At 41.9% G+C, this 16,046-nt stretch overlaps 2 protein-coding genes and 1 long non-coding RNA gene across 3 annotated transcripts in view; 1 reads left to right on the top strand and 2 right to left on the bottom strand.

Annotated features, from left to right (window-relative positions):
- The window catches only part of LOC119121123, a 287,860-nt gene extending 281,652 nt beyond the window's left edge, over nt 1-6,208 (bottom strand). The window contains exon 1 of the long non-coding RNA XR_005097617.1: nt 6,147-6,208. This is a non-coding gene — a long non-coding RNA (uncharacterized LOC119121123). The remainder of the gene's footprint in view (nt 1-6,146) is intronic.
- Nucleotides 1-6,818, top strand: part of cdkl5 (cyclin-dependent kinase-like 5) — a 30,252-nt gene extending 23,434 nt beyond the window's left edge. The window contains exons 12-21 of the mRNA XM_037248533.1: nt 237-412; nt 1,072-1,913; nt 2,412-2,752; nt 2,840-2,944; nt 3,133-3,238; nt 3,366-3,501; nt 3,850-3,955; nt 4,289-4,453; nt 4,697-4,903; nt 5,339-6,818. Of these exons, the coding sequence (XP_037104428.1) occupies nt 237-412; nt 1,072-1,913; nt 2,412-2,752; nt 2,840-2,944; nt 3,133-3,238; nt 3,366-3,501; nt 3,850-3,955; nt 4,289-4,453; nt 4,697-4,903; nt 5,339-5,752 (2,598 nt within the window). The 3' untranslated portion in view covers nt 5,753-6,818. The remainder of the gene's footprint in view (nt 1-236; nt 413-1,071; nt 1,914-2,411; nt 2,753-2,839; nt 2,945-3,132; nt 3,239-3,365; nt 3,502-3,849; nt 3,956-4,288; nt 4,454-4,696; nt 4,904-5,338) is intronic.
- A 3,576-nt stretch (nt 6,819-10,394) lies between these two features.
- Nucleotides 10,395-13,651, bottom strand: rs1a (retinoschisin 1a). Its single transcript, XM_037248525.1, has 6 exons — nt 13,544-13,651; nt 13,234-13,259; nt 12,834-12,954; nt 11,284-11,425; nt 11,002-11,197; nt 10,395-10,922 (listed from the first exon to the last, which is right to left on the bottom strand). Exons 1-6 carry the CDS (start codon nt 13,596-13,598, stop codon nt 10,770-10,772), a joined length of 693 nt encoding a protein of 230 aa, XP_037104420.1. The 5' UTR covers nt 13,599-13,651; the 3' UTR covers nt 10,395-10,769.
- Nucleotides 13,652-16,046: the final 2,395 nt, after the last annotated feature.

Below are 16,046 nucleotides of genomic sequence, written 5' to 3'. Positions count from 1 at the left end.
AGTGCTTTGTGATCTTTGTGATCCTGTATTCTGGGTTTTATGTCAATTTCAGTCGATAGCTGTATTAGGCTAAAATGTCTGATGAGAAGTTAGATGAGAATAGATGCATTCATCTGATTCATTCTTATTCCAAAAATCCAATACTAATCAGAACACCACGTTTAGACATATTTTTGCAAAGAACATTTTCTCTGAGAGTTTCCTTTGAATGTACGTGTGTGTGTGTTACTCATCAGAACCTGCTGCTTCTCAACCCGACTGAGCGCTATCTGACTGAGCAGAGTCTGAATCATCCAGCCTTCCAGCCTCTGAGGCAGGTGGAGCGAGAGAGACCTTCGCCTTCCTCGCCCAACCCTCCACGTTCCTCCAAGAGGAAAACACACCATCATGGAGAAAACACAGTCCCGACAAGGTCCAGTAAACAGCTTTTAAAATTACGCATCAGCTGTCATAGGATTACGTTAAAAAAAATAATGCACACACTATGCAGTGCTACATCGTCGTTCATCATTTGCAGCAATGCTATTTTGCTCTTTTCTATATATGGTCAACATAACAGTGAGAATAGTACTATGATCCGTTTGTGTTTTTCGCTCTGTTGAGTATCAGATCTTTAAAGGTTTTTAATCCAACCATAGCATCTAGTATATCAGTTTCCACTAGCCCATCTATGGCATTCCCAATTATATGTTGGTGTAAAGCTAGCTGACATTCATTAGAAGAAATATTTCATTCGCTTTTGTTTTGTGTTGGTGTTATGATAAACCTCAACAGGGATAGACAAATCAACAGCTTGAAGCAAAGCAAGCACACTTTGCATCTTACTGCGCTAATAAGCTTTTGCGTCCCATTTCTTGACTGTGACACTGAGACCATGTGATGAAGGAATACTTAAATGAGTTTGTTTTAAATTAGTTTAAATTTAAATGTTTTAAAGTGTCTGGGAAGGGTAAATGCCATAAACAGGGCTTCCATGTTATAATATACTGGTAGTGAATGTTTAACTTAGTGTGCTGCCCCCAAGCGGCCAGAAATAAAGCTATCACACTGAATTTGAACATGTCACCCTAGGAGTCACACCAAGAGCTCAAGCCAGCGTCGCTCCAACAGCAAAGAATGTTCAAGTCTCCCACGTCATGGTGAGCTCCATCACCTTGGCAACGAGAATTTCTTCAACGGTAACAAACCCCCGTCGAGTTTAAGTCCGACACTTCACCCCAAGAGTCAGTTTCTGTCCCAGACCCTCAACCGCTCTGCCTCGTCCAGCAAAGATCTGGCCAATAACAACCTGCCGCACCTCCTCAGCCCCAAAGAAGTCAAAAACAAATCGGAATTTGATTTCAATTTGGTACCCTCGCCCAAGTTGCCAGAACAAGGACATGGTGCAAAGTACAGCCTCAGCAAGTCCAGCGGTTCCTCTCGCTCGCAGCAGCAGCAACAGCAGCAGCAGCAAGGTGGACGTCACACCTTCCTGGAAAGCAAGACCAACACCTTACAGTCAGCAGGAGACAAACAACACGGGAGACACACCCACAGCGTGGCCGACTCAACCCACGGATCCATGTCGTCTTCTTCCAAAAGCTCCACCTCCTATCTCAGCCTGTCCAAGAGTCACAACACTCTGAGCGATGCCAAATCTGTAGGAAACCTCAGCGACGGTCGACTTCACCCTGATGACCCAAATTCTAACACGACCGCAGCGGTGGGACCCAGCACCCGGTTTTTCCCTGCCAGCTGTCTGGACCTCAATACCCCTGCGGGGGCCCCCGGGCCACCTGGCAGCCCCTCGGCACGACACAGCGATCGCCCGGGGCACAGCCCCGCATCCCGTAGCAGCAGCAACGTCCGCATGGAGAGCAGCACGCTCGACTCCTCCTCCAGACACAAGCCCAGACATAAATCTTTGGCTCCAGGTAGGTTACATGCTATCAACTCTCTGATAACTTTTCAATGCACACGTCCAACTCGACAAGGGTTCAGTGCTTGCTGTCCGCTGAATGACAAAATTCACAACAGGTGTTTAATCCTTGAATACATTTTCATTTTTATGCCTGTGTGTGACTCCTTCAGTCTCTCTGTATCACTGCTTTCCCCTGAGAAGAGATACTGAATGAATCAACCAATATATTTCCTCATGCAATTAGAATAGATATTGCCGTCAAAACAAGATGTGGCAAATGTCCATTGAGCTGAGTCTGCAACAGAGATACAGAGAGTGTGAGAGGTTGTCTATATCGGAGATGGGCAATTGGCGGCCCACGTGTGGCACAAAAGCATCAACTGTCATTTTGGGTTGTAATGTCACATTTAACCACTAGATGGCAGGTATGGACAGCAACCCTGAACTGAAAATTGTTAGATGGATGGTAGATGATTGAAAAGGTGCAATGAATCTTCCCTCTCACCCGCAGAGGAGGCCAAGGCTCCAGAGCTCTTAGACCCTGGGGGTGCAGGGATGCCCTCCACCCACACGCTGCCCTCCCCACACGATTCCTACCATTATGGCCTGGGTTACTCGTCGCCCTTCTCCTCTCAGCAACGGCCTCAACGCCACTCCATGTACGTAAGGAGAGAGCGCCACCGACCTCATGGCGGAGAAGCTGGGATGGTGGGCTTGCCCCCTCCGGGTCAGGCTATTCCGACACGAGCTTCTAGTCTCCAGCTTCTTTCCCCGCAACTTCAGCACAGGACCACGCTTAGTGGGCACTCGGTGAGCTCTTCCAGGGAAGACTGCACGGACGGCATGAGCAGGGTAAGTGGAATTTGGGGGGAACCGGGTAAAGACAGATTGAGAGAGAGAGAGGAAACTTTGACTTGTGTATGTCCATTTCTTCAACAGAGCGAGCCGTCCCCTAAAGACATGAGCCACCCATGTGCCCCCGTCAAAGATTCAACTAGGGACAACACTGCCACTTTTCATACTCAGCGACCGCCTAAGAATGAGGTTTGACACCATATAACTTCCATCTTACAAAGATTATAAACAGCTGTTTGTTCACCTTGATCACGCGCCTATTCCGACTTTATTGCTGGTATTAGTGTAAATTCACGAAGAACTTTTTTGCTTGTCTCAGTGTCTCCTGTGACAATCATAAGATTCTTTGTATTGTGTTGTCTTTGTGCGACGTATAGGTCGGTATGTATCACGACGCTCATGGAGAGGATGGAGCGTCTTCCAAGGAGAACCGGATGATCTTCACTGAGTCCATGCCCCGAAGAGTTGGTAGCTTTTACAGAGGTCTGTAAAACTGTAAATAACAACAAAACAAATATTATTGTTTCATTTCAAATGACTGACCTGGACAATCTTAGAGATGATTTATGTTATCGCAAGAAGGAACAAGGCTTGTCTTGGTTCTGTCCAGTGCCGTCGCCAAGACCAGATAACTCCTCGTCTTTCCACGAGGGTGTTGGGCAGGGTCGAGGACCAGTCGTACCCGTTGTCCCTGGCAACCCTGTTACCATGGTCAACCACGCCAAACGCCAGACTGCCTTTGACTGGTGAGATTTTTTTTTAAGAGAACGCTAAGGTCTTTCAAGTCGGAGTGGACAGTGGCTTAACTTGAGTTGAAAATGTTGCCACGTTATGTGGCCATAACTTTAGGTACCCCATTACAAAGATTTTCAAACATTCCCTGGTATTATGAAAACAATGATGCAGCATCATACCAGAATGGATTGTCAAATAAAAAACAAATATAATGTTGATTTTTTTCTAAGAGAGTTGTATTGCAGTGCTGTTTGTGTATTTTTTCTCACAATAAGCTTTTTGAAGGAGAAGTCATTTATCACATTGTGATCTTGCCCTTACAAACATAGTCGATCGGTGATGAAGGTTTCCTTTTTCAGGAGCGCAGCGGAAGCAATGGTGATGAATCCTCCAGAGCCTGCCAAAGAGAAAGAAAAACAAGGCTTCTTCAGAGCCATTAAAAAGAAAAAGAAGAAGACACAAGGAGTAAGCACTTTTCCACAAACGATCCATTCATTTGATGGCAATTGTGGGGAATTATTACCATCATGAAAATAAGCAAAAGTCAATCAGATACATCTGAAATGATTGATTTCGTCAGATCCATGTGCTAGTTTTGAGGTGAATTTACTCTATTTTGTTGGGTGGTTGCAAAAAATAGATCCAGATACATTTTTAAGTAAAAATACTTACTTTGTATTTCACCACCAATAGCAATAGTATACTGCAGTATAGTGCAGACATATTGTATATCATGTTCAGTGATCATTTATTCATGTAGCTGCTGAGACTGACAGTGACATGTTTTCCTCTTCACAGGCAGACATGGCGGACGGCAGGAACCCCAGTATCAGGAAAAGCCTCTTCCCGCTCTTCAGCTCCAAGAACAGCCTAAAGCACAACTCAGCTGTCAAAGTCCTTCCTGTGGTGCCCTCGCCTATGCTACAACAGCAGCCTCCTCCGCCGCCATATCCTGCCACAACAGTAAGACTAAAGCACATGACTGTGATGCTTAAAGTCCATGTTCTCAATAGTAAGACAATGCAGATTACTTGACGATGACTTGTTGTAAAACAGTCGATTTAATAGTGAGCTGAATTGACTTACTATCGAGGACAAAGACTTTAATTATACATGGGCCAAGGAAACATCATTTATTTGTAAACTAAAATATATACCTGATGATATACTATAGCTGATGCTTACCTCCTATTTTCTTGCTACAAGGGAACTGGGAATGCACAAGAGCATCTGTCCTTGCAGAGGGGCTCTAAATCATCCTCTCGCCACGGAAGCCGTCGGAAAAACCGAGAGCGTTCTCGAGACAGAGAACGGGAGCAGAGCAGAGACCGCGATCGAGACAGAGAACGAGAAAGAGGAAGAGAGAGAGTGAACGAATGGCCGACAGAAAAAGCGATTGACTCACATTCTCAGGTACATACTTCCTATTTTCCCTCAAGCAAATGAGTGGGCTCGGTTTCAAGTACACCTGAACGTTTCAACAAAAAAAAAGCCATTTTAATTAAATAGAGTAACAATGTATTTGTACTTTGGTACTTCCCTCCACTAACTGTAAAACCTGATTAAAACTGATAACTAGCTTTACCACTTCTGTTTCCATCAAGTGGTATGGTCAGTCATGGGAAACAACAAAGTACAAATACTTTATTACTGGCTGTACCTCTTCATAGAAACCTAATGATTTATTAGTTAGTTGATGGAACCTAATTAAGAGCAAACATTTGGTTACTGTACTTTATTATTTTTATTATTATATATTTATTATTTACATTTATTTTTATTCATGTATTTATTATTCATTACATTTATTTACCTGACAACTTTCCTTGATGTCTCACTCACGGGTAGAGCCAAACGCTGAAGTCCCTTCGCAGGCTTCTCCACCTCTCCCCTTCACCAAACCAAGGCCAGCCCCCTCCTCCTCCTCCTCCTGCCCCCACAGACCTGCGCTTCCAGCCCCCTCTGCCCAACCCCCCTCAGCCCTCCTCCAAAGCGGTCTACGCCGAGGGCCGGGGGCACGCCGAGAGCCGGGGTCACTCCGGAGCGAGTGGCTCGTCTCAGGCCAAGAACCGAAAGGCCAGCTACCCGCTGCCGGGCCAGCTGGAGTCCGCCTGGCACGTGTCGGCGCTGCAGCGGGCCGAGGGCGTGCAGTTCACGGCCGAACAGTTGGGCATCAAACCGGGGCAAAACGGACCCACCTTTACCCGTGCCTCTCGCACCAGAATGCCAAACCTCAATGACCTGAAGGAGACGGCGCTCTAAACGCCCAACTCAAGCCGTACCGCCTCTGCTATGGCTCATCGTGGACGCACCTGCTGGATCGAGGAGGGCGCCGCTCGACTTTAGTTACAGTTTAAGTGAAAACGTCTTGCGCTCCTCTGGCGCGATGAGCCCGGACAAGGACCGAATGCAGACACACAACTCGTCAACGTGAACTTGCACCCCATTGGAAAGCCCTTTGAGCATTTATATCCAGTTTAGGGTCTCGGTCTAGGCTCTAGAACTCTTTTTGTCTTGAAAATTAATTTAGCACATTATAACTAATATTTTTTTCCACAACTAGTGCCATTTTGGCCTACAATTAAACCATACTACTAAACAACCGTGCTGCACTGTTACTAGTTAGGTCAAACTGAACTAGTTAATCCCCATGCACTCGCGCATTTGTCCTCACCATTAAGACAATTTAGTAGTATGGGGCACACTAGTTGGGACTATCCTTGTTAGACCGACCGAGGCAGCCCAGTACTTTACTAGAAAGGTTTAATTGCATACTAGCTTAAAGTAGCCCTAGTTGTGGAACAAGTCATTCTACTGAATTGGCTGGGTAATGCAGACAAAGAGTGTTCTAGTACAGAGACCTGACACCGGATGAGAATTTGATGGACTAAATGCCGAAACAAAACTTTTCCATTGGCCTGCCTCTGTCAGGGCTGTTCTTCGGTCTTGAGGATTAGAAACTGCCTCTGCTCCCATCCTCTGGTCACAGAACACAACTGCAGCACACCCGCTTCCCCTGGTGACCACTAAAGCTTTTTTTTTTTTCTTCAAATATTTGATAGGACAGAGAGAGAGAAAAAGATATACGTATATCAACATAATTTATTGTTATTTGTTTTACATCTGAGTATATAAGGTATAGTTATAGCCCTAATAAGAGAAAGGAGATTATTAAAATGGTATGTACTAGTGTTCAATGTGTAATTACAAGAGCTTTACTTTGACACAGAGATGAATAGATAACTATGTCATAAAAATTATTTAATGGTGACTGTTGTTTTAATTTAATTTGATATGGTCTCGACAGATTTTCATATTTTTTTTCATTTTTGTGGGGTTTTTTTTCCCCTAGAGACAATAACGATGACCCTACGTGGTGGTGGTGGGGGGGGGTATCTCATGTTTAGTTCTCATTCAAGAATATACATGTCCAGCAGTTAAAAGCATTTCGAGGCTGTTTGTCAACATTTTGACAACAGTTCTCCTCTTCCTCGCTGCTACATTGATTTTTAGTATCAAAAAATTGTTATTGTGAAAAGTGAGCATCTTGGAGTGAGGATAAACGTGTCGTCTTAACACAAGTCATTTGTAACTTTTAAAATCTAGGAATAAAATGATGATAGTTTGTAAAATAAATTCCAGTGAAAAGACTATAAACAATAATTATTGATCCTAACCTCAATCAGAATTCCAATGAATAGCTAGTAGCTGATACTTGCATGCATGTCGGTGACAGTTCTGTCATTATGATGTACAGTATACTGACTATATCACCACAGACTCATTAATTTTCTTAAAATTAGTGTTTACGTTCAATTGATTGTTTATGGTTTAAGAATTGTTTTTAATTGTCTTAATCGGGGTTGATTCATAGTTTTACTGAATAGATAGACAGATCGACCAATTGATGGATGGATGGACACGGATAGATAGACAGATGGATGGGTTGGCGGGCGGGCGGATGGGCGGACAGACGGATGGATAAAAAAATCATTACACACCCCTGATCAAATGTCATCTTCCCGTGAGCTAAAGAAATTAGACCAGCAATGTCCCCAATCAACTGTACAACTCAAGTTAATAAAAAAAAAGAACATTCAAGCTTTATTTAAGGTTAATTAGGGGAACTTTAAATGATGACAGGTGTTTGCTGATTCCCTGTGATTGGTTAATTCTGAACACAGCCACACGCCCACTTCTAAGAGGGTGTGCTCACTTATGCAACCACATTAACTCTCATTTGTTTATTTCTACTTCCCTTCTCAACACGTTTTTTTTGTCTTTTTAGTTGTGCAGGTTAAAGATCATAGTAACAGTGAACAAGGTTTCGAAATTTTGCATCTCTGTCCCATTTGTTTATAACACCTGATATTTGAACAGGGGTGTGCAGACTTTTTATATCCATGGCAGAGAGATAAATCCGGAAACACAAGCAAAATGCTAAATAAGTTAAATATATAGGTGGCTCGGTGGCGCACTGGGTAGCACGTCCGCCTCACAGTTAGGAGGGTGCGGGTTCGATTCCACCTCCGGCCCTCCCTGTGTGGAGTTTGCATGTTCTCCCCGGGCCCGCGTGGGTTTTCTCCGGGCACTCCGGTTTCCTCCCACATCCCAAAAACATGCTTGGTAGGCCGATTGAAGACTCCAAATTGTCCCTGGGTGTGAGTGCGAGTGCAAATGGTTGTTTGTCTCTGTGTGCCCTGCGATTGGCTGGCAACCGGTTCAGGGTGTCCCCCGCCTACTGCCCGATGACGGCTGGGATAGGCTCCAGCACTCCCGCGACCCCCGTGGGGACTAAGCGGTTCAGAAAATGGATGGATGGAAGTTAAATATATCAAGCTACTTGTCTGATTTAAAGCAATAAAATTGACTGACAGTCTTGATTGACTGATGTAGTAACTGATCAAATCAGTGTAATTGGAGCCGAATAGAGTCAAGAGGGAGACCATGATTAAGGGTGCGCATTTAAAATCAAATTATCCTTGAGCTGCCTCATCTTGTGGTTATGGAAAGTACTGATTGTATTTGATTTGTTTACATCTTCACTTGAAACAGTGTTGACATAGTTTGCCTTGCTCGTGACCAGAAGCCTTACATGTGTTCATTATTGACATGAAAACAAAGGCTTCAACTCCCCCCCCAACACTTGACACACATTCACTGATTCTTTCTGCTCTCAACTATGAATGTTTCCAAGAACAGCAGCTCATTGTGTTCAGGACGCAGATGCCCATTTCTTACAAGATGTAAATAGAAATAATAGAGTGTATCTTATACCGAGTGGTCCACGCTAAAAATATATAATAATAAAAATCTACTTTTTTTTTTAATGGTGTACACATTTGTTTGGTCTCACTGACAGAAAGAACACATTATTTTGTTAGTTTTGGTGCCAGGGTAAGAAGATTTTTTTTTTTCAACAAATTATGTATGTTTGTATAAATTCAACAAGTGACATTCTTTGAGGATATCTTTATTATCGACAATAAAATCCGTGGTGGGGCAAAGCTACGAGACATACATTTTGAACAGAATATTTAACAAATAGAGTAGGGTCACGCTTTACATTAAAATTCAACAAAAGAAATGGGAGTCATATGGGAGTAAGCTATATTTGACATCAAAGATTCCACTTGACTTCTAATTTTTTTGAATTATCAATATTCTAAACGGAATTATTTTAACATGAGAAAAAATCATAAAACTTGATGGCACCCAAATACAAGATATCGATGACATCTGAATTAGATTTTAACAGATGGTTTTACAGTCTGACAAAATGACCACAAGATATATACGTATGTATCAGATGAATTTTAATTAGTTGGTTGTTTGTTTGTTTGTTTAATCATTAACAAATGTTGCATTTTTTTATACAATGATCCCCCCGCAAACAAAATCAAAATTTGATCTGTGAAAATCAAATGTTTAAAATTCACAGTAATAAGAAATTGATATCTTTTTTGATAAAATCAGAATCGGTAGCATTTATAGTCACAAAACTATGACCTTGTGACCTTGTAACAAGATATACTAGTAACACAACTCAGGTTGTGTTTTTTTTTTGTCATTACCCACAGAAGATAATATTCAAGTTATCATCTGCCTGCCTTTTCCTTAGAGGCTGGTAAGGAGAGGCTTGGTAAGAGCTGTAGAATTCCCTTCTGACCACCTCACGTCAAAAGAGGCAGCGAGCGTTTCATCGAGCTGTCACACGTGTTCGGGATAGGTTTGTTTGTATGCATATTCCCGCCATAGCAACGCGCTCTCTCCTGCGCCACTATTAATTACTGCTTTGAATTTATGCTCTTTCAGTGCAAATGCAACAATTGGCTACCAAGAAAAATTAATGCAGTCAGTGTCATGACGACTGGTTTAAACAAACACAATGGAGAGTGCATTTGCATATCAAACATTATATTCAATCAAGTCTAAGCAAACCTTTTGAAACAGTATTTTAGTCTACTCATGGGACATTCCAGAATTGAAGGACATTTCAGAATTTGACGAGAAAACCAAAAAATATCTCATGAACACCCCTTGAAATGGCTTTACGTATTCCCTTCCCTAAGTCTCACATAAATATCAAATAAAATATATTTTTGGTGTGATTTTATCTTGTATGTAACTGTTAAAGTATTTTAAACACATTTTAAATAATTGCAATTAATGCTCTCTGTTTTTTCTCTCAGCACACAAACATCTTCGTAAAATGTTTTTCACCATCAAAATCATCAGCAGAAATGACTTCAAGCGAATTTCTCTGACCATCGATAAGCTAATCGCTGGTCTTCAACAGTTAGCATATTAAATCATACAGGTAGCCTGTACTCTTGAGCGAAAAACATTTGTATTGATTTCAACCCTGTTACTGTAATTATCATAAATTAAAAAAGTGTCTGTCTTCAACAAAAAATAGAATAAAAAAATATGGCAAATGAAGTATCTAATTAAAAGCTTACTTTTGCGAGTCTAGCCGGACGATAATAAAATCATATGGTGATTTATTAATATTTTTTCTTGAAAATAAATAAACAAATAAAATAATAGACTGGATATATAGATCGAGATAGATACTGTCGATGGATCGATAAATCGAATGATAGATAGAATGATTGATAGATTGGTATTCCAAAATATTGGTGCCTACATTGTCCTCCAATCCTGGAATGACCGCTACACAACTATGATGGAAAGGTTGAAAATAAACACATACGCTGAGAGGGTTTGGACAGAGGAGGTTGGAGGTAAAGGCTTGGAGGAGCGCACAAGTGGAGGCTCAGGCACATTTGTTCATGCAGAGCAGCAGCTCCAGACGTAGCGCGATGCGTGTGTGCCATCCCAGTGGGAGGATGCGGATGTAGCGCGCCACGATGGGCGGCCGCAGGAGGTTCTGCACTGACGAGGAGCGGTCCGAGTTTCCATAAAACACCTGAAGAGAAGCATGAGAAGATGTGTCAGAACTATCACTTATAACTTTGCCTTACTGGCGATTGTGTTCCTCAACTGACCCTGTTATTCCCAGTCTGGTCCTTGTAAAAGATCCAGTTGAGTTTTTCGTCCGTTCGGTACTGCACACTGTACTTGGTCACCCATTCGTCGACGTCGCAGCGACCTTGGGTGAGGATCCCGGAGACCACCATGGCCTCTCTCAGGTCAATCTGCAACCACTGGCTGTTGTCTTGGAACTTGGAGAGCCACGCACAGCTGAAGCACAAAAACAGTTGGTGTTGATTTGAAAAAACATATCGAGGTGGAGCCGTTGTCATTTTCCTCCTTTGCAGTTTGCCTACCCAAATCCTTGGCTGTTGAGACGGGCCTTGCTTGGGAGCCAAGAGGAGAACCATCCGCTATACTGGTCCTCATTGGAGCAGGTGATCTGGTCCGGACTCACCGATCCAGCCTCGAAGCCTAAAGGCTTGTGGTACGGACACTCTGCAAGAAGACACACTCGAGAAGTAACCATATGATCGTATGAAATTTCTGCCTTTCCTGGCAATTGGTGATGCAACCGAATCTGGTGTTCTATGTGGAGCTCATCAGAGAACACCACACATAATCCGACCAAAATGTCAAATGCCTGACTTGTTTTTAATCTTCATGTGTGAGGTCTGTAACAGATAATCTCCAAAAATCTGAAAAATCCTGGCCTAATATTTGTCTGTCTCTTCCTCTAACACCACTTTTCACTGGACCTTGGTAAATCATAATTTGTCATTTTTAAGATTGGTTTATGACTCCATAAAGTAGTCGCTTATTAAAATCTAACATGAAAGAATCCATTCGTTTATATTTTCCGACCCGTCAAATTTGAGTTTGTTTGCATATTGCACAGGTTACACCTATGAAGTTTTATTATACTTGCAAAATGGTTCATGTAAGCATGGAGGTTGATACAAATGGTTTAAGCAGCACCAAAGTGACCCACATGCGATCCTAAAAGCATCCACTCTTAATTCTCCACTTTGAGAGATCAGGCGATGGCCATTCGTGGAGTGGGCGAACAGATGGCCGTGCGGAACCCTCTGAAGCTTTACTCAGTCCTCACGTCCACGAACAACCAAAAATAACAAGTCCTGATGGGAATCCTCTTTGAAAAGAAAAGTTGAGCTGAAAAGGACATTTTCATCATGAGTGCTTTAGTCCCTTGGAAAAAAATGTGAGCAACATGCCACATTGCCGCTGGGGCCCATCCAGTCTAATCCGAGTATTACAACGTACTGAGCAGCAGCTCCGTGCATGGGAATCTGACGGAAGTGCTGACATAACAGTAAAGCCTGAGACTTGGATGTAAAATGACAACGGATGAGGCAAATGTTTGACTGTGCCAATCGGAATTTGCACCCTATCTATCTATCTATCTATCTATCTATCTATCTATCTATCTATCTATCTATCTATCTATCTATCTATCTATCTATCTATCTATCTATCTATCTATCTAGCTATCTAGCTATCTAGCTATCTAGCACGTGGACACACACACACACACACACACACACACCATGTGAAAATGTCCCCATTTTTGCACGCCTCTGTATTCATTTTTGTGAAGAAGCTTGCACTGACTCAGAGTGGAGATTCTCCTTGCTAATGGCTCCTCCTTTTCTCTCCCTTGGAGCATGTTCTCCCTGCAGCGTGATGCATTCATGCATGTGTGCATGTATAAATAGACTTCTTCCATTGCTTTTTCACCTATACACAAGAGCTTCCCTTTATCAATACATGATACCAGAGAACATTCTTTCATTTCATAGTGATTGGCAATCCTTTTTCTGTACTGTTTTTTTTTTTTTTTATGCCGATTGAATAACATGTTTGTGGTTATGAAACTGGCTTTTACCTGGCATGCAGTCCACTCCTCTCACTGAAGAGGAGCCAGTGAAGGAGTACTGAGTTGGTGACACACCTTCTTCACAGTTGCATTTGCATGACTTGCTGGTCCATGCTTCAGACACATCCGTCTTAAACAAACCAAGATACACATCACTTTAATAACAAAAGACAAACGTGTAAACAATCTAAAAGTGCTTATTTCTGGACTGTCTGTTAGTTATGATAATCAAATTTAAAAACCATCCCCAAAATGTTAGAAAGAGCATCATGAAGACATTACTAAAAATAAACATACTACTTGTCTGTGTGTATCAAACGACTGTATTATGATCCAGTCCAATTGACTTTTATGGATTAAACATCATTTGAATGTACAGTCCAGTAGTGTTTGTGCAGTTTCCTCATACCTCTTGAGCAAGGCTGCTGAGAATGACTGTTCAAGCAGATGACAGACAACATTTTTATTACTTTTTTTAAATTCACAATTTAAATTAAATTCAAACAAGCACAACATGGTACATCAATCTCTCATCATAAACACATATGTCACTTAAATAGACATGGGATTAAGAAAAAGTGGAAAGACTGTAATTTTTAATAATGAAAATAAGATATTGAAGTGCATTTGGGAAATTTGAATTAAAAATTCAGATTAAAAAATATGGGTACCCTATAAGCAATCAGTTACCGAAATTAATAAAATAACTCAAATCCTACCGTGAGCTGCAATCAAAAGCAGAGTGGGCAGGAAAAGACGCACGTTGAGAGCCATCTTGCAGCCTCCACATAGGAAAACGACTGAGCATGGATGGAGGAAGCGAGCCAGCACTCATACAAAGTCTGGATTACAATAATCCACAGGACCCGGATGACCCAACCTAATGCCATGTTTATCTGGCAAAGCCCCTCCAACTGTTCTGCTGCTGGCATATGCAGTGGGAGACTACACCAATGATATGTTTGTTATCATTAGGGCAATTTATGCTAGAATGAAGCCACATTTGTGGCTAGGAAACAATCTCGTCAAACAAAGTCAAAGCCCTCATTCCAAAACGATGTAATACGTTAGGTTCTTTAAAGGTTCTAAATGGTCCTTGTGTGGATAGTTGTTTGTTTACATGTTGTAAAAATACATGAATGGATGTTTATGAGTATGAAGAAGTAAAAATTATAAGCAGACATTTCCGTGAATTATTTATTTTTGTTTGTTTATGTTTGGGAGAGGTGAAGTGAATCAAATACAGTTTTGTTTAATTTCAGGTCCTAGGCTAAATCCAACCCTAGTCTAACCTAATCTAAGAGCTAACAACAACAAAACAATTTTGGTGTTAAAAATATTTATGGCAAAAGAATTTCAAAGATTAAACATTCAATTCAAACTCAGAAGGCATACCCACCAGATTGAATGCTGAATTAATAATAAATAAATAGATAGATAGATAGATAGATAGATAGATAGATAGATAGATAGATAGATAGATAGATAGATAGATAGATAGATAGATAGATAGATAGATAGATAGATAGATAGATAGATAGATAGATAGATAGATAGATAGATAGATAAATAAATGGCACGGACATACAGAATTCCAGCGGAGCAAGAAGCCTGCGAACGCCTCATTCCATGCAAGGCTGTCAGTGTGAAAGTAATTAAGCCTCATTAGGGAAAGCTCTTTTAAATTTGTTCTCATTAAAAGCACCCTTTTGCACTTCTGCCTGTCTCTCATCCAAGGCACAAGCTCACTTTTTACTCCTTTGCTGCTATGTTTCAGGAAGAAAACCTCCTTGGGTGACTACTTTGACACAATCCAGACAGCATCAAACAAAATGAAGGCGCTTGCCCGGGCAGCACCCAAGAAGAGGAGGCGTTGTGCTCGCTCCACTCTCAAACCTCGTCATGGGGTTAAACCCCAGCAAGGGTGTTTGGTATGGAACTTTTTTTTTTTAACTGGTATGGCAGCAATACACATATGAAGCTTTTCATCTCCTTGAGCAGGTCATTCCAGCCGGGCTGGGCGCTTTGGGTTTCCTGCTCGGTAATCACACTTTGCCCAGACCGCTCGTGCTCGGACTGGTGAGCTCGGAGGCTTCCAGGCTCTCGAGAAGAAAGCGGGTCAAAGTCATCACCCTGCGTGAGATCGACGCTGCTGTCACACTCGTACGACAAAAGATTTGTACCAAAGTTGCTGCATGATGTGGTATGGGAAATGCCCACTTCTATTATTAAAGAGTATATTTTTAACTAAGTCTCAGGCTTTGCACTGGTATTTTGTTTTTTTTAAACCCTCTCAACTTACTTTGTGGCTTGTATGGTTACATACAGCAGTTCAGTTTTTGTCTTATGTGATTTACTGCAGTGGAGACAGTCAACAAAACCCTTAGTGCAAAACCGTTCAAATTTCAGTTTGTTAGCACAATGTCCAGACTTTAAAACGGCCTCAATGATTCTCTTGTCTTGAAACTCGTGCATCTCACAGCATGCATTTAAAACACTTTTCTGTTTCTTAATTAGTCTTACAGTAAAAACAATTTCTTCATTTTTCTCCCCAAAACTGCTTTTCCACAGAGTATGTTGACCTAAGCAAATGCAATGTAAGCATCCTGGAACCTGTTTTTCCTTCAAGTTACAGGACATTGTGCTGCTCTTTGTTGTATGTGGCTTGGCCACATGGGGGCAGTGTACCAAACTTGGATATACTCTGCACGGAGCCAGTCTCAAGTGTTCCGTAAGCCAGTGATTTTTGTTCTTTGCTGAAGTCAAAGAATGTCTGTTAATTTTTATGTTGCTCCACGCTTACTAAGTACTCAAATATACTTTGCTTAAGGGATATAACACCATGACGCCAATGCTGATTGTTCACCCACCTATGGGATTTCTCATTGTCACTGGTAAAATGGGATGATTTTCTGCAGCACACCTGATCTGTCACTGCACCCTGGCTGGGGAATTGGTGAACTACATGCTATGGGATCACTTGATGATGTCTCCGCCTCTTTGATTCCCTCTCATCTCCTCCTCTTCCTCCTTTTCCTCTTCCTCCTGAAGAGCTACACAATCTCCGCCTCAGACATGGGCACGAAATAAGGATGACATTGATTGCAATGGAAAAAGCACCTAAATATCTTCTGGGCTTGTCCAAAGTTGGATGGGAAGCACGTGGATCCATCTCATGGTTTGTGACTCACTTGTAAACATTGATCAGGTAAGAGCATCACT

Source organism: Syngnathus acus, chromosome 3 (genome assembly GCF_901709675.1).
Source record: "Syngnathus acus chromosome 3, fSynAcu1.2, whole genome shotgun sequence".
NCBI classification, from domain to species: Eukaryota; Metazoa; Chordata; class Actinopteri; order Syngnathiformes; family Syngnathidae; genus Syngnathus; species Syngnathus acus.
Note: the sequence above shows the minus strand (reverse complement) of the source record. Positions and strands in the feature narration are given on the sequence as shown.

Coding starts and splice junctions, on each gene's coding strand:
- rs1a (XM_037248525.1), bottom strand. CDS start 13,598: ATGGCTCTCAACGTGCGTCTTTTCCTGCCCACTCTGCTTTTGATTGCA. Junction 12,955..13,233: donor TCAGCAGCCTTGCTCAAGAG/GTATGAGGAAAC, acceptor GGTTTGTTTAAG/ACGGATGTGTCTGAAGCATG. Junction 11,426..12,833: donor AGGAGTGGACTGCATGCCAG/GTAAAAGCCAGT, acceptor GTCTTCTTGCAG/AGTGTCCGTACCACAAGCCT.